The sequence below is a fragment of the Leopardus geoffroyi genome, chromosome B1 (assembly GCF_018350155.1).
Source record: "Leopardus geoffroyi isolate Oge1 chromosome B1, O.geoffroyi_Oge1_pat1.0, whole genome shotgun sequence".
Lineage (NCBI taxonomy): Eukaryota > Metazoa > Chordata > Mammalia > Carnivora > Felidae > Leopardus > Leopardus geoffroyi.
In genome coordinates this window covers 59,152,699-59,176,053 of record NC_059327.1, presented here as the reverse complement: position 1 = coordinate 59,176,053, position 23,355 = coordinate 59,152,699, and the positions used below count along the sequence as shown (strand labels likewise).

The 23,355-nt window shown below is 39.9% G+C and overlaps 1 protein-coding gene across 2 annotated transcripts in view; it reads right to left on the bottom strand.

The window, feature by feature from the left end:
- The window catches only part of SH3RF1 (SH3 domain containing ring finger 1), a 181,660-nt gene that overhangs the window by 18,311 nt on the left and 139,994 nt on the right, over positions 1–23,355 (bottom strand). The window contains exons 5-10 of one of the 2 annotated variants that reach the window (XM_045463480.1): positions 21,193–21,495; positions 16,218–16,328; positions 7,745–7,914; positions 6,398–6,568; positions 3,704–3,963; positions 2,409–2,770 (exon numbers count right to left, since the gene is read on the bottom strand). In XM_045463480.1, coding sequence (XP_045319436.1) covers positions 2,409–2,770; positions 3,704–3,963; positions 6,398–6,568; positions 7,745–7,914; positions 16,218–16,328; positions 21,193–21,495 — 1,377 coding nt within the window. The remainder of the gene's footprint in view (positions 1–2,408; positions 2,771–3,703; positions 3,964–6,397; positions 6,569–7,744; positions 7,915–16,217; positions 16,329–21,192; positions 21,496–23,355) is intronic. The other variant, XM_045463487.1, reaches the window with a different exon arrangement.

The window sequence follows — 23,355 nt, the reverse complement described above, 5'->3', positions numbered from 1 at the left end:
AAGAACAAATGCTGACAGGAGGGAAATGAGTGTAGATATTGGGGTTTAGAGATTTAATAATTATGTGCCAGGAGTGCCAGGATGAATCACCCCAGCATACAGAGAAAATTCACAGCTGAAATGAACTGTTCTTTTCATAAAATGCAAATAATCTTTGACAGATCCTGATGAGCCTGAGATCAGGTCAACTCAAAAGGTCAAGAAGGGCATGTGTAATCCTAATTTTCAAAAAGAATACAACAATGTTCTTTGCTGACTGTCTGGAGAATTCTAGAACAGTGTATTAAATGAAAGGAACACTGAGGAAGAGACTCCTGAGGAAGTCTCTGACACTGAGGAAGAGACTCCTCTAGGAGACCCTTGCTAACATGAGTAACAGCTGAAATGATGGGGAGACTGGGGAATAGTTTGGATGGGAGAACGCAAAAGGCCTCTGGATTTTGACAGGCATCTCATAAGTTCTCCCATGATATCCTTATAGACATGATGGAGGAGTATAGACTAAATGACACTTGAATCATGTTAATTATGGAATTATTGATTTTATATCAACCAGGAGAATTCTCCCTGGTGGATCCGGAACACTAAATGAGGTAGTAGATTTAGGAAGGAAAATTTATAATCTGTGACATAAGTAACAGTGACAAAAACTTCAGGAATGTAGCCTTAAAAAATAAGATAATTCTTAAATAAGTCAAGGCATCATATAGAAAGGAGATCAATACTTTCTATGTAGCTCCTCAAAATAAAGAGAATGGTATGGCACACTTTGGAGCTAGGATACTCAAGGTCAAATAAGGTGTCCAAACAGAGACCAGTGGCCATTTGTCAAGGATAGGAACTCAGCAGAATAGCCCATTAGGTCCCGTATTAGTCACTGCTATAACGAATTACCATAAACTTTGTGGTAAAAATCAAGTCTTAAAATTAAGGTGTCAGTAGGGCTGCATCCCTTACAGAAGCCCTACTGAAGAATCTGTTTCCTTGCCTTTTCCAGATTCTAGAAGCTTCTTGCATTTTTTGGCTTGTGGCTCCCTCCTTGAATCACTGATCTCTGCTTCTGATGTCACATTTCTTCTGGACCTGATCCCCCTGCCTCCCTTTCAGTAAGATCCATGTGATTTTATGGGGTTCACCCAGATAATGTAGAATAATCCCCTCATCTCAATTAAACCTTTAATTTAATCATATGTATAAAATCCCATTTGCCACACAAGAAAACACATTCTCAAAATTCAGGGATTAAGTTATGGACGTCTTTGGGGAGCCATTATTCTCTCTGGCACAGGTCCCTTTCAAGCCTCAGATTTAATGAATTCTTTCCTCGGAGGGCAGAAGCTGAAGAGTCTGTTAGTGACAAGGGCCCTGAGACACACTGTCCTAAAACCTTAAATTCTAAAGTACAAAACAATTCTTTAAAGATCTTGACAAAGTTGAACATGTCAGCTTGGGTACAAGTTTAATGTAGTTAATTATAAACACTGAACAGATACCAATCTTTTTCAAAAACGTTCATGTTAACCTAACAATTAAATATTAACTTTTTAGTAGGCTGTAAAGTTTATTTCCTTATAAACTCCTATTTACAGGCTTACCTAACCATTTAAATAGAGCGACATACAATACCACTGAACCAGGTGGCTCAGAGTTTATGATTAGCCTAGAGCTTCCCAGAACCTGGCTAGAGCTTGAGGAGAAAATGCATGAAATACTGAAGAAAATACAATATTTTCCTCAGGTTGTCACTTCATCTGATTATAGTACAATTATCCAGACTTTGTTATCCCTCTTACATTTCTGTTCACATTCAATCACCATCAATTTCCTTTGCCTCCAACCACCTGTCTCCAAACCCAACCATAGGTTAGTCTTTCAAACACAGCTTTCCATTTATATTTTCTTTGAAATTCAGCCCCAAATGAGAGCTTTTTTAAACATCTATGGATTTAGAAAATAGCTTTTCACCCTTATTTCACGTCAAGAGAAAAACTATCCATGCTGATTATAATCTAATATGCTGTAGGAAAAATAAATCCACAAATAACATTTTTTGATCAATAATTTCAACTGTTTTGTATATTAAATACTTTTTTGCAGAACTGACTGAACAGGAAGAATTAAGGACAGCACAATGATGAAAGAATGAGTAACTAAAGGAGAAAGGAAACTCCTCCATAAGATGTAAGCTGCACAAAAGTGACTTAGTCTTATTCACTGTGGTCTCCCTAAACATCCAATATTAGGCTTGCAACTTAGTGGGTGTTTCAACGCAGAGAAACATGAATCTAGCAACGGGCGCAGTGTCTCACACATGGTGAGCACTTGAAGGACTCATTGTTCAACAACGAGTCCTTTCATTAGTTAGGATGGGACACAACATAAGCAGGGGAACAGGACGTTGGTCTTACTTTACTATCTTTATCTGGCTTGGTTGCTGAACTGTTCCCACAAGTCAATGATGCGCTGTCAGGAGAGGTGGGAAGTCCAGGAAGAATGGTCACTGTCCGACCACTGGGCTCAGTCTCCAGAGAGGCGGTGGTGATGCTCGGAGAGGTCAGTGAAGCAGTCGCAGCACAAGCCAGGGGGGCATTGACTCGACCCATATTGATGGCAGCTACGTGGGTGGCAGGGCCTGCCATTGGAGGTGGAAGTTGTGGGGAGGCCAAGGGATGATGAGGCAGGCCCACAGATGCAGGGCCCAGGCAGGCAGTGTTCTGTACCTGGATGGGCGTCACCGCTGCTGTAGGGCGTTCTTGGTTATGTGCTGCAACTAGTAGTGATGGGAGAGAAAACAGCAAAATTTGACCTTCTAATAAATGCTACTCACCAAACCATGAGTCATTTCACTGCATCAGACCATAATGAAAGGTTGCTATTGCACTTTTATAAGAAGTAATGGATGCACAGTGGTTTAAAAGCACTTAATCTTAGCTGGGTCCTTAGACACTGTTTTCCTTCCAGATCAGCCCTTGAGTCCACTGAGAGCCTGGAAGCTTAGCGATAACCCCAGGCTGTTCAGTTAAAAAGTCTTTCCACAGATTTATGGACACAGCCGGTCTTTGATGATACCCTACAGTGTCAGATTAGGTTGGCCTCCAGGCCTTTTAAAAATTATTCTCCATTTTCTTCAAACAAACAAACAAACAAACAAGTAAATAAAATTATTCTTCCTTTTCTTATTAATCATCTTCCATCTTTTGGTTTTTCTGACAGAATTTACAAGTTTACCCTATCACCATTACCCAAGACTCTTGGTAGGTTTTCAGTGCTATAAGAAGAAGAAAAGTATTTAAGATCCCATTGGGTTTAAAACAAACTTGGAATTAGGTTCATTAGAAATCATCAGCACACGAGTTCACGGAGTATGATGCAGTGGTCACGCGGCTGGCATCAGGGACATTTGAGCTCGTATGGTCTTGAATGCAGAAGCCATATTTCCAAGTCTTATCGACATTCTCAGGATCAGCCTAATTTCTTTCAGATTTTCAATCTGTAGATCAGGCTTGAATTCATGTGGGGGACAGGCTTAGCCAAAATAAGCAGATGTGACGTGTGCCACTGCCTAGACTGTGCCTGCTTCTAATTCCTAATGTTATTTATGACTTTAACATTACATCTGCTCTTCTCAACATCTGTTATAAGGGATCTGGTACTAGGCAAGCAACCCTCTTCCTGATACTTTTCAGTCTGGTCTCCTCCTTACCTGTCCTCACAGCATTACGGGCCTGGTTGACTGTCATCTGCCCAGTCATGTGCAACAAGACCTTGGCCTGAGGACTTGTCTGGATATGAGCGGCTGACACAACGGCTGTGGGGACAACACTGGGACTCCCAGCCATACCATTTCCCTGGAGCTTCTGGGCAGGCCCTCCTGCAGTGGAAGGACTGACCATAGTCACCCCTCGACTGGTCTGACCAGCAGTAGACATAGGGACTTTAGCTTGGGAAGCATTTGTCACGGCCCTGCCAAGACAGAAACACAGACAGAAAGCCCAATCCATCAGCAAAATGGGAGAGAGAACAATTAAATGCAAGAAAAATGACTCAGGGCGTTAAGACAGAACATTTTAAAGAATGAATGGAATAATTTTTAGAAAATGTAAGAATCACAAATTCAAAGTAAAGATGGCCCTGAGGGAGAGAAAGGTCTTGAAATACATTCTTAGTCATAGAAAATTATACATTGCACGCTGCTCAAGAATATTCAGTTACTGGGTTCGGCTTTCCAGATCAAGGCTCAACACCTCTTGCCCATAAGATCCTGGATTCTTCTGCTTCAGCTCTCAAAGAAGCTGATTTGTTTGTCATTGCTGCTAGTAACATTAGCAGTTTTGTTACATTTGCATAGCTTTGCTCATGGTTTTTGCCCTTCTCCCTGCTTGTTCCTAGTTCTACATCACAGAAGTGCCTGTGTACGTGCATGTGTGTGCACATACACACATGCACACACTCTTAGAATGTTCTCTCTGGCTACTCTTGACCTGTCTTAATCTCATGTATGTTTCAAGGTCCACAAATCCTGTCCTTTTAAGAAGCCTTGCCTAAGGCTTAGGCTTAAGACCTTATGTATGATTCTATTGTTTCATGTGAATTTCTTCCTTCTACGGCCCTTGATTATAAAATATGTCATTTTTAATATGTAAATTCTGTATTAAATACTCCTGATTCAGTAAAAGTTCCTTGAAAGTAGGCCCAGTGTGAAATGGTTCTTCCACATTCCTCCAGTTATCAGGATACAGCCAGCTCTAAACAAACATTTACAGGTTGAGTTAAATTAAATTAGTTCAATGTAGTTTTGTATAATGTATTTTTTTAATATTCTAAATTCGTTTAAATAACAATTCTACACATAGTAACTTTTTACTAAGTAGAAAACTTCATTAACTCAAACATCCTTATTTACTACGATAAATAACAGAGAATTTATTGCATCTATTCAGAGACTGTTAATAATTTGTTTTTGAATGTTATGAAACTGCTTTCCTTCATTAATTTAGTCTTTTTTTGTGGTTTGGTTTGTTTTATTTCCTTTAGTTGTTGTGGTGGTGGTGGTTTATTGTTTGTTTTTTTCCTCGCCAGGGAAGGTCTATCTGCCATTTTCTGGATCCTGAATGTAGATTTTAACATATACAGAAAAGAAGGTTTATATTGATTAAAAATCTGCAAGTCAAATTAAAGCTAACATTCTGTCACCATCTGCAACAATAGTGATTTTCATTTGATTAGGCTGCTGGCCAACCTATAAATCAAGGCCAACAGCTGACAAACATGTCAGTTCATTAAGCCATTTATTTAAAATCAGGGTGTTTGAGGAATGATTTAACACAGTTAAACCTAGAGCATTTATTAAAAGCCCAGTGGCTAAAACTGGGGCTCCCTCAATGCCATTATAGGTCCTTCCATTCAGTTTCTAAGGCTACTTTCCTTAGTGACCAGAAGGTAGACTACCTTTAAATAAAGAATATTTTGAAAAAAGAAAGAAAATTTTGTATAATTAAAGCTCTTACTTCCTAGTATCCTATAACAGGGCTTCTCAACCTCAGGGACATTCTGGGTCAGATAATTCCTTTCAGCAGGAGGCTGTGCTGTGTAATACAGGACAGTTAGCAGCATCCTTGGCTTCTATGCACTACATGCCAATAGCAACCTCCTCCCACGTCCTCCACAGCAACAATCAGAACTGTGTTCAGACATTGCCAAATTCTCTTCAGGAGCAAAATCACCCTTAATTGAGAAGGATGAAGGATCAATGTCGTATTTCAGGAATTTTATTTCTGACTATATTATAGAAATTATTGTTGGACTTCCGAGGTAATCCCCAAGCTATTGGAATAAATACAGAGCCAGACGCATAGGCTTAAGCACTTCTTCACTGTGTGATCATAGACAAGTTATTTAACCTCTCCATGCCTCCATTTTCTCATCTATTAAGGGGGGATAATAATAGTGACTATATCGACGAGTTATTTAAGGACTCAGAATTAATATGTGTTATCCATTTAGAAATCTGCCTGCCTGGCATATAGTAAGCCTTATGTAAACATGTAAGTGTTAATAATATAGCTTTTGTTTATACTAAACATGATATGTTTTACTTTTGAACAGAAAAATATCGAAACTGGTTGGATCTTCTCACATACAACTTAAAACAAATAACTTAAACCCCAGTACATTTATTGGTAGAAACCTACAATTTCACATATACCCATGTGAAAAGTAAGCTAAGAATTTGAGTTAGAAGAGACTTCAGCAAATATGGATAGGAGTTTTTAAAATGTTGGCTAGGTAACAGGTAATAATTATAATGTGAGAAGGAAACTTGGATAGGCTGAAAACCATGGAAAAAAACAAAGCTTCTCTGTCTAGAACTTAGTAAGCCATTTACTCAGAACCATACCTTGTGACTGGTGCCACATAATTGCCAGGGAAAACCCCTATCTTGCTGGTATGCATCGATGTCCCTTTGAACCAGCCATCTTGGCAACGTTCAAATACTAAAAACATCTCCCCTTTTCTCAGCTCCAGCTCATCCTCTTTCCGGGGAGTGTATGGATATATAGCAACATACCTAGAATAGAAAAGAATATTTGATTTCAGGCTGAGTAACAGACAAACCCTGGCATGCTCAAAAACTCTTCCTTGGTACAAAGTCTTGAATATTTTGTACAGATATAAACAGAAAATATAACACTTAGCCTGTAAGTAGCATTGGTAACTGTCCATTGAAAGAGGTTTTGCTGCCTACATTGGAAAGACAGAGGCTTTCCTGATTAAGAACTGCCCACCTGGTCCCCCCAGTGTGAAGGTGACTATCCCACCAAATGGTATTCTCAGGGTGTGAAAGAATTAATGCCACTTCCCAAAGTGCCTAACCTGCTGCTGGGGTTTAGGGACCCACTGGGAAACTTGAGCTCTTCAAACAGCACTGGTAAGACGTGGGAAGTAGCCCCACATGAGGACATATGGCACGAAATCCTGCTGGGAGGCACAACATACTGCTTTCCACACACAAGCTGAACCTAGAGGCTTGGGTTGCACCTGCTTTTGTATGCTCAGCCAGGAAAAATACTGAATTTGAAAAAGTCAAAAGGGAAAAAAAAGTCCAGGTCATAGAGAGTGCAAAACCACCCCACAGTGCAAGGTGACTGTGCCACCAACATATGGAAACCAGGCAGGTAATGCTAACCAATAGTTTTTGCCAGGGTTCTAAACTGTTCCATGTATAAAATCATGCAATGTAGGAGCCAAAAAATCTAGCTGTATTCTGCCATTGGTAAATGTTAACAAGACAATTAGATTTTTCTGGATACTTATGGTTGGGTCTTATAGCTTTTCCAATGCATATTTGCACTAGATCTGATTTGTGTGGAAAATGCCTTCCTGTTCCTTAGTATCCTAATGTAAGGAATGAAAATGGAGACCAAAAGCTCAAACAGGAATTGTACAAAAAGATGGCACTATGTGCATATAATATTATGAAGAAGCAAACACTATGTTTCCCTAGACTGTAAAAGGCCTCCACTCAGCAGGATGGCTGCCTACTGAGCTCATGTATTGGGCCCATTTGGTTTCAGCAGTTTCCTAATTATATGCATGACTGGGTGTAAGTTTGCAGAACACAAACCACTTTGGTGAGCCATAAGCCTGTCACCAGCTCATATCAGAAAGGTGTTTCTCTACCTCTGCTGTTTGGGCTTAGTTTGAAATAAACTTTAAAGCAGTAATAAATGACACCCTCACTTACACACTGGGGCGAGTCTGGGGCCGTAAATGTGCAATCTGGTCAGTGGGTCCCACTGTGGGTCTCGGTCCCATTGCAGCAGCAGCAGCAGCAGCAGCAGCAGCAGCAGCAGCAGCAGCGCCCGGAGGTGTGGAGGCCAGTAGAGGGGGTGGGGGAAGAGGAGGATTCATAGTCTGGTATGAGAAGACAGAGAGAGAGAAGAAAGAGAAGAGAGGAGAAAAAGAAAGAGAATAATAATGAATTATTTATTTACATCTTTCAAGGAAGGTGGGAGGGAAAAGGAATCAGGAATCCATAGGAAAAGACTTTAATGGAATCCACAGGGAGCAGAACCAGCAGGCTACTTTGTATGAAAGCCTCCTTTAAAAAAAAAAACAACAAAAAAACTCATCTCTTGTTCTGCTTTAAGATCTTAGAGCCACAGCAACTTTTTCAGCAAACAGGTACGTAATGACACTTGGAAAGAGGGAAAGAAAAAAAAAAAAAGGAACAACTGCATGTAATTTTAAGATTAATGGCATTTTTAAGTATAGACTTGGATAAGAATCCAAACACCTTTGAAGAGGGCAGCTATAATGTCACACTGCTTGCTAAGACGTAATCTGTGATTGTTTCTGTAACTTGAAACTTAAACACAACACAAAACAATTTAGCTGCACTATATCTCAAACCATTCCCTCAGAAGAAAATTTCCTTTGATGCCTGGTTTCCAAACAGCCCAAACAATAGCAAGCCACAATCACTGGGAAATTGTTGCTACTTTCGCTTATTCTTTTCTTAACTTTGCCAGCTTTTGAAATTTAGTACTATCAAGCCTGGTAATCTTTAACAAGTAAACCAGTGAAAAGCTGCTGGTTCCTTTATGGGCACAGACTAATGGGGTTCTGCCTACAGGATTCCATGCCTTTTGAAAATCAATGGAGCAATTGTTACTTTCTGATCTATAAACCCCAGATGATTCTTTAGGGTCTGTATACTGAAACTCCTGGGAAAACAGGCACACAAAGACTTGCCTGAACCCCCACCTCGCCCTCCCCAAATCTTTGAACCACTAGATGTAAAAACTGAATTAAAAGAGAAATAAGGAGACTAAAGAATGCACCTAGGAAAGCATAAATGGCTTCTACATATCAGTGTATAAACACAAAAAATCCAATGATTTCTAAACATCGTTCACGACAGTCACTTTGTTTCTATTTTTTTAAATAAAAATTCACATCTCATCAACATTTGCTTCCTTCATCTGCGGATTAGCCGATTAATGTACACAGTTCTGGAAACACAATAAACTACGCAGAAAAAATTTCAGAATTCCTGACATATGTTGCAACTGTTTCACACATTGTAATTTAATTTTTTGCTGAAGTGACTTTCAGGAAGGATTTTTCCCCTACCGAAGCTGAAGGTGTTGTAGAACATTCAGTGCAGAAATAAATGAGGCGCAGCGCTGCTTACAGAGTGCTAACCTGGACGAGGCAGAGGGCAGTTCAAAAAGTTAGAACTGCATGAATGTTGCTCATATCACCCATGCAAAACATGGCAGGCAGTCTTAAGATTTGTTACAACTCTGGAATTGCCTGTACTGGGGCTTAGATTCTTCAAAACCTTTAACCAGTAGAAGGTCAAGCATTCATTCCACTAGGTCTCCTCCCAGTGACAAAGTAGAGAGAAACAAAGATAATCCTGGTAAAACACTCAGTACATGTGACCTGGGCAGTTCACTGGTAATCACAACACATCAGTGGCTTGTTGGGCAGGATAACAAGTCTAGACTGTACTCAGGATAATATATGCAGACTATAAAATTACCACTCAACCGATTTCCACTTAAATCTTCCTAAGCCCGATTTCCAAACAGCGTGGCTATGGAATGGGGAGACCAGTGCATGTGCTCAACACGGGGCCCAACACAAACTGCTCCTAGAAATTACTTAAAATACTACCCAAGGCACAGAACCAAAAAGCTCCATTTCACACTCTAAGTAGAATTCTATTTTCAAGAGGAAAGGAAATTAAAATTGTCTGTTATGGCTTAACATTATTAAAACAGAGGCTGTACTGGGGTGCCTGGGTGGCTCAGTCGGTTGGGTGTCCAACTTCGGCTCAGGTCATGATCTCGAGGTCCGTGAGTTCGAGCCCCGCGTCGGGCTCTGTGCTGACAGCTCAGAGCCTGGAGCCTGTTTCAGATTCTGTGTCTCCCTCTCTCTCTGACCTTCCCCCATTCATGCTCTGTCTCTCTGTCTCAAAAATGAATAAATGTTAACAAACAAACAAACAAACAAACAGAGGCTGAACTAAATTAACCCTAAGAAGAAAAAGGCAAAACAACATCTACGGACCTGACAAAAACATGTCACATTTTGTTAACAAAATGTAAAATAAGGTCACCTCTTGTAGTTAAAAAATACAGTAAACTAATGTTTCATGTACATTCCTTTCACGGAGAGTAAGTCAGAAGTCATTTGAGGTACAGCTTACAAGAGGATATTCTGAAAGACCCCAAAGGCTGTGCTTGAGAGAAAGTGTAGTTCTCTCTCTTTTTCTGTTGTTGGAACACAGACTGTCTTAATAAAATTGGGCAGATTTTCCCGCAGTGTTGGGCTACATATCTTTGGGGAAATAGGCATTTGTGTGTGCATGTGTACTTGGGATATATGCACACAAAGACCAAAGAGAGAAAGTCTGATTAAAATCAGACTCTTAGATGTTGTTCCACCCTGTGGGGTTGGTAAAATGATAGGGCTCTGGTGAGTCCAAGGCTGTGACAGACTAGGAAGTTCTGTGGGTTGCTTTATAAACAACTTAAACTGAAATAATCTGGTGATGTGGAAGTTCAAAAGGTAATCCACTGTGTGTTGTGCTTCAGGCAGTTTGCTATCCTGCAAGACCTGAAATTTCTACAGAGCAAACCACAGCCTTCCATTCACCCAGAGCTGACCTGGAGACCTGCTTATTATTTCACAGTCCAGGCCAGCCCAGGCCCCAGAGGCCAAGGCGCACAGCAGCAAAAAACATCTATGGACCTGCAAGAAGGATGGGTCACATTTTTCTAATAATATTTTGTTAACTTAATACTGTTCAGAACCAAATACCACACTTAAATGTCATTTTCACTAGACATTGCGTGCTAAATTAATAGGAACTTTGAAAAGCACTCATCACTTGTAGTTTTATTTTATGGAAATGCAGCAGGTCTATGTTATCAAAGTAAAGCTGTCTATAGCTATAGGCTGGGCTGCAGAAATACTGGTGTAGAAAACTAGATGTTATTCTGATATCCATTAAAAATGAGCATCCTCCTTAGGTTTCTTTAGATTCAGATCTTCTGTTTGTAGTATGTGGTAACGGTCTGAGGCAAGAATTACTATTTCTGAATAACAGTAAAAACAGGACAACAGTTCTGCTGATGTGAAATGATCATACTTTGCCACGTCCAGGTTCTCTGTTTCCCTGACCCACTGACCTTGAAAGCAGTAGAGGAAGCATGGGCTTTGGGGGCAGATAAACATAGATTCCAATCCCGGCCCAGTGTCTTAGGGTAGTCCTCAATTTCCCTCCTACGTTAGAGTGAGCACCAGAAAAGAAGTGTCCTCTCCAAGTGGACTGGATTCTAGGCCAGATGAGCCTAATTCTAGTGAGCATTGTGAGTGAAAAGTTCAAGTGCATGGGTGTGATACCCTTCCTCTCTGGTGCCCTTTCCTCTTTGTGTCCTTTCATACAACCAAAGAGTGGTTTGGTCCGGGTCTGGCTAAAGACAGGTGACAAGATCCATTAGGTCTTAAGCTTGGGCCAAGGGCTGCAGGCCACCTTACCAGTAAAGTGCTTTGCATTGGAGTTTGGGCAACAAGTACAACTGACAATAAAGGATTCATTTTCTTTCCAACTGTTCTTTAAGTGTGCATTTCCCTCATATACATTTCTACCTCCCAGAGTAGAAAAGTGATGGGCAGGATAGACTCTGGGCATCTCTGGGTCCCCTGGGAAAATCCCACTGTAATACCCCCCCAATCCCAGCATCCTTTTTTTCCTCACACCTGATTTCCAAACAACCCACCTTCAACCCTACACATCAACATCTCTAAACAGCCTGAGGACTGAACTCAGACGCATGTAGACAGGCTGGTGGAGGAACAGTTCAAGCTGCTGCATGATCATGCTTCCTCAAGTCGGGAGTGTTAGTGATTTCAGCAGCATTACCACCTGCATACAGCAGTGTTTGTGCAATTATGTGATTAGCTGGTTTTATTTTATGACAATAAGCAGGAAGTAGAAAAGTGGAAGTACTGACATCAGCGATCAAAAAACAAAAACAAAACCAAAACAAAACAAAAAAACTTAGTGGTATCAGAATTCAATAAAATTAAGATAAAGATGGAAGGTCCCTAAGTCTTAAGTCTCAACTGGATGCTCATTGGAATTAAGCCAGTCAGTTGTGGGTACAGCTATGAAGAAAAAGGAATAAAATTTTAAAATATATTTAAAAAAATACTAGAAATCGATGCTTAGATGATTATGTCTAAAGGGAAAGATGTAATTAAGAATTTGGTAATTTTTAAAAATCTCTCCAGGAATGGAATTTCCCTCATAAATTATAGATTTATTGTTCTACATTTGATTTGTAAGAAGAGATACTTATGTTAGTTAACTGACTTTGTATCAATTACATAAGCCCTCTATGCCTCAATATACCAATCTGTGAGATGGAGTTGTAATTAGAAATAGTTTAGGTAAAGCTGCCTTTCCCAGTTCCCTGGAGCACTGCAGAAGCTCAATAAATAGAAACTGTTGTTATGATTCATGAGACCATGAAGTCAGAAACTGTCCTACTCATCTTTGTATTACTGTCACCCAGCTCTGCAGACAGAAGTTAACAGACCCTTAATGAGTATTTCACAAATAAGAAAACATTCTGTGCTTCAACTTCCCTTAGGACAATATGATATGAATCAAGAGGTCTTGGTTCCTGAGATGCTAGAGTCCTTTTCTGTTGTTGCTATGAACATTCTGACCATATTCTATCCCTAATCCTGATTTACAGAACTCATACCAATTCCAAAGCCTCAACTTGTCCCTCTCAAACTATTGACATGGTAGTTTCATTCCCCTCTTTGCAGAGCCCGTCCCTGATCCCGTGGATCAGTAAGTCCTGCTGAGCCTTCCATCATGGGCTCCAATGGACTAATTACATATTGGCTATCCTGAGAACCAGACATCATTTAATTTGCTTCTTTAAATATACACACAGACACACACTATGTGTGTTATGTGTACAATTTTTTTAGTCAGGGTTACATATTTTTGGAATGCAATTTGTTTATAAGTTGGCCACAGGCTGTATTGGCCTTTATTGACCTGCCTAATTCATGACACCTTGCAGCTAAACACCTCTCAGCTGGTACAGAGGATCAGGGATTATTAATCACTTATTTGAAAGTTTTTCTGCCCTTGTGCAGAAAATACAAGACTAACATAGATCCTCACCCTCCTCCCTTCCCAAAATTAGTTGTGGAAAAAGCCCTCACTACTATTAACATCCTGATGTCTGAATTAGATAGATGTAATGCCAGTTTTGCTCCTAATATTAGATATCTAACATTTTAACTATTACATGTGAAATGTATAGGATAGTATGATCCTAAGTTCATTCTACATGAAAGATTAGAAAGTCTCAATTCATAATAAAAATACTAGAAATAATTTTCATTTCCTATTCTAGTGTTGGCATTTATTACCTAATAAATCCACACCATGAAAAGCATAGTTTTCTCTCTACCAAGCTGCATACAATATTGCTGTGATGGTGCTCTATGTCTTAGAAAATATTTCAAATTTTAAATAAGATACTTGCCATGATTAATGTAAGATACAGAGGGTACATGCTACTGAGATTTTTTTCTCATTTAAACCTAACATATTAAATCCAAAACATTTCTGCCAACCTACCAGGGACTTTGAGATCTAGACATCTCCTGGGATGACAGACAGATCTGTTTATAATTAGTTTTTCATTAAATGGCATTGGCACAGTAGACATACTGTTTAATAAACCTTTCGCTTGCTTAACATGCAGGCTTTCTTATATAATCCTAGGATGAAATGGTTGAATGTAAATTAATTTTTGTATATTCATGCTCTCCTGTGACCCGTCCCATTGATTTGCCCTAGAGTTGCCTCCAGCTTAGAGCAACTGGCCATTTACTTACTACACTGTAAAATTTTCAGCCCATAAGGGATGAAATTCAGCCAGCTCTATGTCTTTTCCACTAATTAATTTTTCTAAGATCAGAAAAGGCAGTCTTTTTCCCTTAAGAAATTATGTTAGAATTTTTCCATGTGAAGTAGTCATCTGGGAAGGGAAATACCAAGTGGTTGTGTATGTATTGGGGTGAGAAGAGAAGGAGGGAAAGGAGAGAGTCTTCTCTGGAGATGAGAGGGCAGGATGATTATGGAACTTGGTTCTGGTCAAAACACCCAGGGCTAACAGAATCTCATGGAAACCACATATCAATAAAAGTTAAATGAATTTCATCTTCTCCCCAGAAGAATCAGCACAACCTTTCCTGCACCAAGCAGTGGTGCTATCAAAGAAGCTGTAATCGTTCTGGGAACATTTAAAAAAAAAAAAAATACAACTTTAACCTCTAACCAGAACATTATTAACTTCCATTTAAATACAAGAACATGGTTAACTCTATAAAAAGTTTTCTAACGTCTAAGTCAAGCTAGGTAATAACTCCACATTTATTTATATCCACCTTGTTTCAAAGCAAAATGAGGCAAAAGGAAAATGAGGACAATAAAACTAGATGGAGCAAACATCTTGACTAATGTACTAATATGTTGTGAGGTCTTTGTTGGAGGGGGGTACAGATTTGGCTCCAAGCATTCTAGCAGAAGGAAACATAATCTTTACAGCATATATAAAATCCACAACCTAAAAACAAACCAGCTGCCTAGAAGTCTTACTATTCCTGGTACAGAGAGCAGAGAAACCATAACCCAACAAACCAGGCCCTCCAAGGCATTCTGAGAACAAACCAGTGGCACATGCCACAGGCCTGCCTTGCAAGGGTCCTCAATAGAGACCAATAATGAGATCAATAACAGTCATCCCCTACTATAGTCTTGGCATGGTGCTAACTCTCCAAAGCAGAAAATAGTTGTTTCATTTTACAGGTAGGGACACTGAAGCTTAAAGACGCTGAGTAACTTTTCATGGTCATGTAAACAAAGAAGTGACTGAGCTGGGCTTCCAACCTAAGTCTGTACCCCACCATCGGGCCACACTGTTTCTCCAAGAGCATCACAACCAGTGAGACTCTGTAAAGCAATTTACGGGAGTGGGGCCCACTGGGGAGATCTGATTTAGTGATCTTTTCTATTCTCATTCAACTCAGCACTGGAAGAAAGAGTGTGAAAGCATAAGCCAAGGCACAGGACTGGATGAGAGATGACTCACAATTGCTGGTTCCTTGTAGTTCAATTGCCTGCAAGTTCAGGAAACAGGGATTTATACTATTGTGTTTCTGCTTTCTAAGGCTGAATTTGCTTGTTTCTTCCCTTTTAACTTTCTCTCCATAGTGTTCTTCTTTGTGTCTCTCTCCCTTGGCTGCCCTCATTTCTCCTATTAATTTCTCTTGTGAGGATGTTTTTTTTTTTTTTTTTAATTTTTTCAACGTTTATTTATTTTTGGGACAGAGAGAGACAGAGCATGAACGGGGGAGGGGCAGAGAGAGAGGGAGACACAGAATCGGAAACAGGCTCCAGGCTCTGAGCCATCAGCCCCAGAGCCCGACGCGGGGCTCGAACTCACGGACCGCGAGATCGTGACCTGGCTGAAGTCGGACGCTTAACCGACTGCGCCACCCAGGCGCCCCGAGGATGTTTTAAAGCAATTAGTGTTTGGACTCTGTAGGATGCTAGGTGTTCAGAAGGAAAATCAACACAATCTGAGCGAGCCTTACAAGACAGCAGTTACGTTTAGGCAGCCAGAGCAGCAGCTACTGCAGTGGAAGACAATCTACTAAAAGGTGAATCATAAATGGAGAGATTTGGAATTGACACACCATGTGACTCAAGGTAAACCATTTAGCCTTCGGGATCCTGGTTTTCTCAGTGTTTCTATAAACCTGTCTTTGTAGGAAATAAGTGAAGTCTTCTAGAAACTCAAAAGAAATGAAAAAGAAATTTTAGGTTAAGCCTTCAGGAAATCAGGCTGGACTTTAATGAAAATGGAACACATTTTATAGATCTCTTCTAATGCCTTCAGGCCACTGATCACTGTTAAACATTTTGCAGGCTCTAGGCAAGAGGCTTTCTAATTTTTTCTGTAAGATCAGCAGAGATAATAGATGAAAGAGATCCACCTCCACCTAGCAAGTATCAATGTAAACTGCAGGTGTTAGGAGGTGGGATGTGCCAGATTAACGTCACTAAATACCTGAGAGAGAGACAGAGATGGAGAAGCTGTACTCACTCCAAGGGCAGCTGGGTAGGGAACATCTGATGGGAAAGTGAACGAGGGGCCAGTTGTCACTGGGCTGCTGGGGGGTGGGGTCACAATTAACCCGGTGGTACTTATATGAACCTGCCAAGAAAAAGAAAAGTTAATTAAAAGACAACTACATTTAATACAACAGATTACTGGCTGAACCTTGGGGAAGCAAATCATAATTTTAAAAAAATCTGTAGTTTCTAGTATTTGGGGGAAGGCAGAATCTCTCGCAGCTTATTCAATCCACATTTACTGATTACCTAATTTGTATTCGGAACTGGGAGGTAATGTGATAATATTGGCCACTGCTGATTTACACACAGAATTCAACTGCTGCTGGCTTTCATAACTTGGGAGGCTACTGTGAACCAAACTGACCTTTCAGATGGTTAGTCGGCTGCTTGCTTAGCCCACTAGCAATTTCCCTGAAGATCCTATTAAGGTAGGTCATGGCTGAACACTCACCTGTCTATCAATATGTAAATCTATGTGAAGTGCTTAAGGTATTTTGTTATTCTCAGGATCATTTTTCATGACTTCTACTTTTCAGTGGGGATGCATAATTAAAATGCAGCTGCCTAGACATGCCTAGAGCAGGTAATTATTTATAAAACCTTTAAAGGAACAATGTCAAGCCAAATTAGCTGTTTTCAAAGGTGTCTTATCCATGATACTATCCAAGATTAATTTACTAGAAAGAAATTGAGTTATTCAGGTCATTTCATTGCCTGTGTTCAGTTACTCGATCAATTTCACTCAAGCTGCGTATCAGGTCCAACTGCAGAATGCAGGCAGGAGTAGGCGTGTGGGCCTGAACAAATGGGATGGTTTTCCTCCACTGTTAAAGGAATGTGGTTGGCTGGTACCTTGTTTCCCCCAAGGAAACGATACACCCAAAACGCTAGGCCTTTTGTAATAAAAACTTAATCCCAAACATACTTCCCTCAATTCCCATATGTTGAGAAAAAGATTATCAGGACAAAGAAAAGCTCAGAGATTAGTTCCCAGAGGGCCTGAAGGAAATTTTGAGTTTCCTGCTTAGGTTAGGCCCTGCCAAGGCCAGGGATAAACAGCATCACAGCATACAATTTATTTTCACCAATAAATCTGTGTTATATATGGAATCCACATCCTTTTAAAATCACATCTGTGCCTGTTAGCTCACACATTGATCGAACTGGAGGCTTAAACTTAGCAGATCTAAGGGATGCCCTAACAAGAGTTTCTCCCCAAACCCTTTTTTTGTCTCTCCTGTGAACCAAAGTCTATTATCAATCAATTTCTAATGGGAAGCACACTGATTTTCATTCTAGGACAAAATCCAATGGTCTTTAGCTGTTTTAACCAATAAATCTGTTTATATACATAACCCAAGGACATTTGTAAGTTGGCACTACATAAGAGTCTTTCTGAGAAGATACAATGAAGCTCACTTCAAAGTGCATGCCATTATCATGGAATCAAAATACAGCTTCCTGGGCCCGACCCTACAAATATCTAAGAAAGATCTCATGACTGACCAATGTTTCTCTAAGAGCTGCAGACTGGGAGTCAAGATAATTAACTGCTAATGAGCTCATGGTCTTAGACAAGACACTTCACCCCCCTATATGAGCTTGACCAGAGCCCCACTAATGTGTCCACCATCATAGTCATGGAAGTGAAGCACTAAACATTGAGACTCCTGCAAGCACCAGCGAACACAGGACCACTCCTAGTATTTGAGTAAAGGAAGAGATAAAAGTCACCAAAGAATGATTAAAAGCAGAAGCAACAGAAGTAAATTGCCTGAAGGTGAGCATGCCCAGAATAAATGTCCTGAATAGGGACAGACTGACTTTCTGCTGTTCTTTTCCTCATGGAACTGCAAATTAGTTGGGCTCCTCTACAAAAAGGGGCTCTGTGAAGGGGGGGAAAGAGGTGGGGTAAGCAAATGCAAATGAGTGGGTGCATCTCTGGCTTCCCCTGAAGCCACTGACAATACAAATATGCCACAAAAAAACTTAATATCATGAATCATTCCTCCAGCTGGCAGAGGCCAAAAAATATCTTGAGTGTGGCCAGAGAAAGATAAAATGTCTTAGTTGCTTGTAGCATCATGTGCTTTTACAGATGTCAATCACAGATATCTGTGCACATCTGTTCTGGTGACCCACCTAGACAGCACAGTCTATAAATAATCTTCTAGTTTATGTATTTGAAAGTTCAGCCTTCACTCAATAGTCACCATATATAATAGCAAGCCAGCCCTTTACTCCTTTCTTCTATTTCCCCATCCTGTTGCCTGGAACTTGGGATGTCCTGGTGAGATCTCTAAATTCCGTATAGAAACAGGAGGATAAGGTTCTACCCATATGGTGGAAAGGCAAGCTGAAAAGCACATCACACCAGCACTGACTGCCTATATGTGTATTCTATTCAGGTGAGAGAAAAATGAACACTCACTTCTTAGGCTCCTTCCTTTAGATTTTCTAAGTGCAACCAAACCTAATTAAGGAAAAGCAAGACAAAAAGTGGACCAAGATGTTAAAACATCCTTTTCCTCAGCTCTGTAAAAAAGGAAAAGAAAAAGGAAAAGGAAAAGAAAAAGAAAGAAAAAAAAAAAAGAAAAAGAAAAAGAAAAAGAAAAAGAAAAAGAAAAAGAAAAAGAAAAAGAAAAAGAAAAATGGGCCATAGCAGGAGGAGTCACATCTCCTGATCGGTCCTTTGCAAGGCAGAGGAAAAGGACAGTCCTATTTCAAAGAGTCTCACATGAGCCATCTTCCCATATCCGCTGATCTCCAGTCAGGAGAGTGTGTGCCTGTCACACACTCCTGCTATGCTACACACACCCATTGCTTTATTATAGACTGTAGTTCCCTCCAATGCACACACTATGCTAGACAAGTAGTGTTTTCTGTAAACCTGAGCCGGAGAAGCCAGGCAGCACTTGAAACATCTCCCATCGTCTTCTTGAAATCACTTCTCCCTGAGGCAACATATTACCACTGAAAACAGAACGAATTAGAATATGGGAGGAGGGGTGGAATGGTTGAAGGGGAAACTGTTTTAATGGAACACAGAAAGAGCCTTGTTTCCTAAGCTACTCCAACCAAAACAAAAATAGCTCTACTTTTATAGTCTTCATTCCCAGCTCTGGTGTGGCACCGTCAGACATGCTCACACCTGACTGCCGAGTTCTCTACAAAAGATATAAACTCGAGCTTTATCCTCCCTTTCTCTTTTAATTTTGTCTAGTGCCAAAAGATTACTGTCTATTTTTTTAAGCTATTCCTATTCTGAGTTGCCACTATTCTTACCAGAAACTTATCTTTTTTTTTTTTTTTAAACAAAACATCATTGTACAAATGTTGCTAGGTCACAAAATAAAAAACGCAGTCAAATGATCCAATTTTCTTTTAGTGAATGGCCAGCTTTACTAGACCCCTCTGTTAGAACCTTATTCAAAAATCTTTTGAACCTTTCCAGAGTAATCTCACTCTCACTCTATAATCCATGTCTATTTTTTCCAGAGTAATCTCACTCTCACTCTATAATCCATGTCTATTTTTCACATGGATATAATTAGTTACATGTAAAGTAACATAGCTCTCCTCTCTACCCATTTTCAAGGGACGCCTCATTCAATAAATATTTATTGAGTGTTTACTGTATGTCTGACATTTGGAATACATCGGTGACCACAACAAAGATGCCTGTCCTCATCATACTCAAGTTCTAGTAGGCTTTGTCTGTGTGTGTGTGTACTAGTTCCCTCAAAAGATCAAAAGTTTCATGGCCCCACCACCTAAAAACTACCAGTGAACCACAATCCCATTCAGAAAGTGAATGCATTTAACTCGCAACATGCAGGATGAATCTAAAGGAGTGAGGTCAAATAAATGAGGCCGAGAGAACATAATTTTTAATAAAATTGGCAAGGAATACCAGAAACAATGTTGTAAATTTTTATTCTGTGGCTCACAACAGGCACTTATTAAACTGTAAACTTTCTGAGGACCAGGACCCTGTGTGTACGTGTTTCTTTGTTTAAAGGAAAATAATTTAGTTTTGTATTTTTTGAAAAACACTACAGCTATATTATAAAGTAGAACGTAACATCTACATGAATTTTAACAACTAAATATGAGATTTGAAAGAAATTTCTCCTACTTGTGACAGGCTACTTTGGACCGGGCTCTCTGACCTTTGAGTTGAGGAAAATATAGTGGTCATCTAACTGGATAATTACAGCAGCCCTGTGAATTAGGCAGGTAACAGTTAGGCTCATTTTGCAGTCCAGAATTAAGGCCTAACAAAGAAGCATACATGGTGCCTAGAAGGTTCTAAAAATAAGGTACTCAATAAATGCCTGCTGAATGAATGAATGTTTCCAATCATCTTGTGTATTTTTATTAACACAAGAATAATGTGCAGCAATTTCTTAAGATAGTCCAAAGCCTTGATGAACTAATAAGCTTTTTAAAAAAGCTAGGCCAATTTCTAGCTTAAATTAAATGCTTTTTCACGTCCTTTCTTTTTTCTCTATAGCTCTTACTGGGAAGCCTGAATGTCGGGGTAAATTAGATGGATGCAGGCAACTGTCAACTATGGGTTTCAACCACAGCATCTTTAGTTTGGATGAAGATAAAGTTTTAGTTGGCAAGATCTCCCAGAGCAGCCTTGTGAGGAAGTTCTGTAAAACTGAGCAGTTGCTTGAAACTAAGTATTTAAATAATTTTGTAATTTCTGATCCTTCCTTTGAAAATGACTGAGTAAGTTCAGGTTAATACACTCAAGTTAGTTTTCTCTTCTCCATTTTTCTACCTACAGAATGGAGAAAAGCTTTATTACATCTCAGGAAAGCTACTATCTTCTGAAGGCAAAAATAAGCAGTCTTGTTTAGCTAGTGAACAAACATGTTTGTGAATAGATCATTTTGTACCTGAGCTCTGTTCACGCCCTTTGGATGATTTACCTGAGAAGGGGCACTGCAGGAAAGGCCAGAAAGTTCACTGATCCGCGCGGCAGCCGTAGGGTTACTGGAGCTGATGAGGACAGGAGGGCTGATCTCCATGGAGTGGCGGTTCTGGGATGCCTGGGAGGATTTGCTGGCCATGGTGAGGGAAGTAAAGGAGTGCCGCTTTTTGGTGTTCTTCTTGGTGTCAGAGTGCTTTGGGGCATTGCTGCTCTGGGCTGCTGCCAAGGTACATTCTCCAGCATCAACTCCTGGCCCAGGAGGCTTATCCCATTCTATCAGCTGCTTAGCTGCCGAGTTAAACTGCAAACCAAGAAATCGACACAAGACAGTTACACAGTTCTCAAGGATTCACTGAGATTTCTTTTCAACCAGCTTTATCTAAAATCTAATGTCATCACTTTAGAGTTTGCATTTGCAAGCCTCTTTATATTTTTTCCATGTGGATATCTTTTCTCTCAATAGTGGCCTTTCATTAGATCTGTCATTAATAGATGTTAAATCAAGAATAAACAATTCTAGGGGCAGCTGGGTGGCTCAGTCGGTTGAGCATCTGACTTCGGCTCAGGTCATGATCTCATGGTTCGTGAGTTCGAGCCCCGCGTAGGGTTCTGTGCTGACAGTCCGGAGCCTGGAGTCTGCTTCGGATTCTGTGCCTCCCTCTCTCTCTGCCCCTCCCTCGCTTGCACTCGGTCTCTCTCTACCTCTCTCAAAAATAAATAAACATTAAAAAAATTTAATAAAAAAAGAATAAACAATTCTAATTCAACACCAACAAAGTAAAAAAAGTTTTCTCCAAGAATATTCAGAATATCTAATTTTAAAACTTGCCGGTAACAAATGAAGATTCAATTTCAGTTCACTGATGAAATTTAAATCAGAACAATTAAAAGGGTCCATTTGTCTACCTGAATACTCTGTTGTCCAATAATGGCTAGGTGTTTCCTCAGAGCACAAGTGAACAGTGAAGGGGTAACTTTTGGGTCTGGTAAAAAACAAGCGAGATGACAAAGAACGAAACCATTACATGTTAACTAATATACTTCCACATAATCTCCTACTTCTGTATATTTTGGGAAAACTTCACAAAAAAGTTGGTAGACATTCTTTTTTATTTTTTAAATGTTTATTTATATTTGAGAGAGAGCAAGAAGAGCGAGAGAGAGAGCAAGAACACATGCGTGAACGGGGGAGGGTCAGAGAGACGGGGAGACAGAAGATCTGAAGTGGGCTCTGCCCTGAGAGCAGAGAGCCTGAAGTGGGGCTCAATCTCACAAACCAAGAGATCATGACCTAAGCTGAAGTTGAATGCTTAACCGACTGGGCCACCCAGGAGCCCCAACATCCTTGATTATCTGTCATGTCACTGCATCAATTCTTCTCATGTGTACTTACAGTTTAAATCATAAGGGGGTAAAACATGAAATTCAAGTCCTTTGGCAAGCTAACTTGTCTCTTTGAAAAGTTCTCTATTAAGGGTACAAGGGGTCAAAGGCTGTGCACTGGGCTGATAGCACCAGCAAGAAAGGAAAGAGCATGAAATTTGTTTTTCCTGAGGTAGAATAAAACGTTTCCACAAAACTTCCATGATAATAAGCTGTATATAACTTACCAAGATATTTCAGTAATAGGAAATCATTCAGCACATAGTTTAACCTCGCATAAAAAAACATTAAGATAAAAAATAACGGACTTTTTAAAGGTAAATTTAGGTAAATATTAAGGATAATAGGGATTTTCTTATCTCAGCTTTGCATGCTCAGCACTTTACAAACAACCTTAGATAAAATATCACCATCAAATGTTATTTTCCATCTACCTAAATGGTTAGGACCATGTCTCCTTGCCCTGTTGATGAGAATGTCCTATTAGAAGAATGGAAATCCTGTCAGTCAATATGTAACAAAGTGAACTTGCTTTGGAACAACTGGCTGCTCACAAAGCTGTACTAATTGCAGCTCAGTAGCCAGTGCTTCCATAGATGACTGCAAATTGATTAACAATTTGTTCCTGTGGCTCCCCAGGGCCTTGAATTCACCCGGCCTGTCTGATCTACAGTTAGTAGGATACATCTTTTTCAAACATGAGCATGCCTCTCCTTCAGACTTCAAGGATTTTTTCCACATGATAAACTTTCAAGAATAATAGGCAGTGATGCTACCA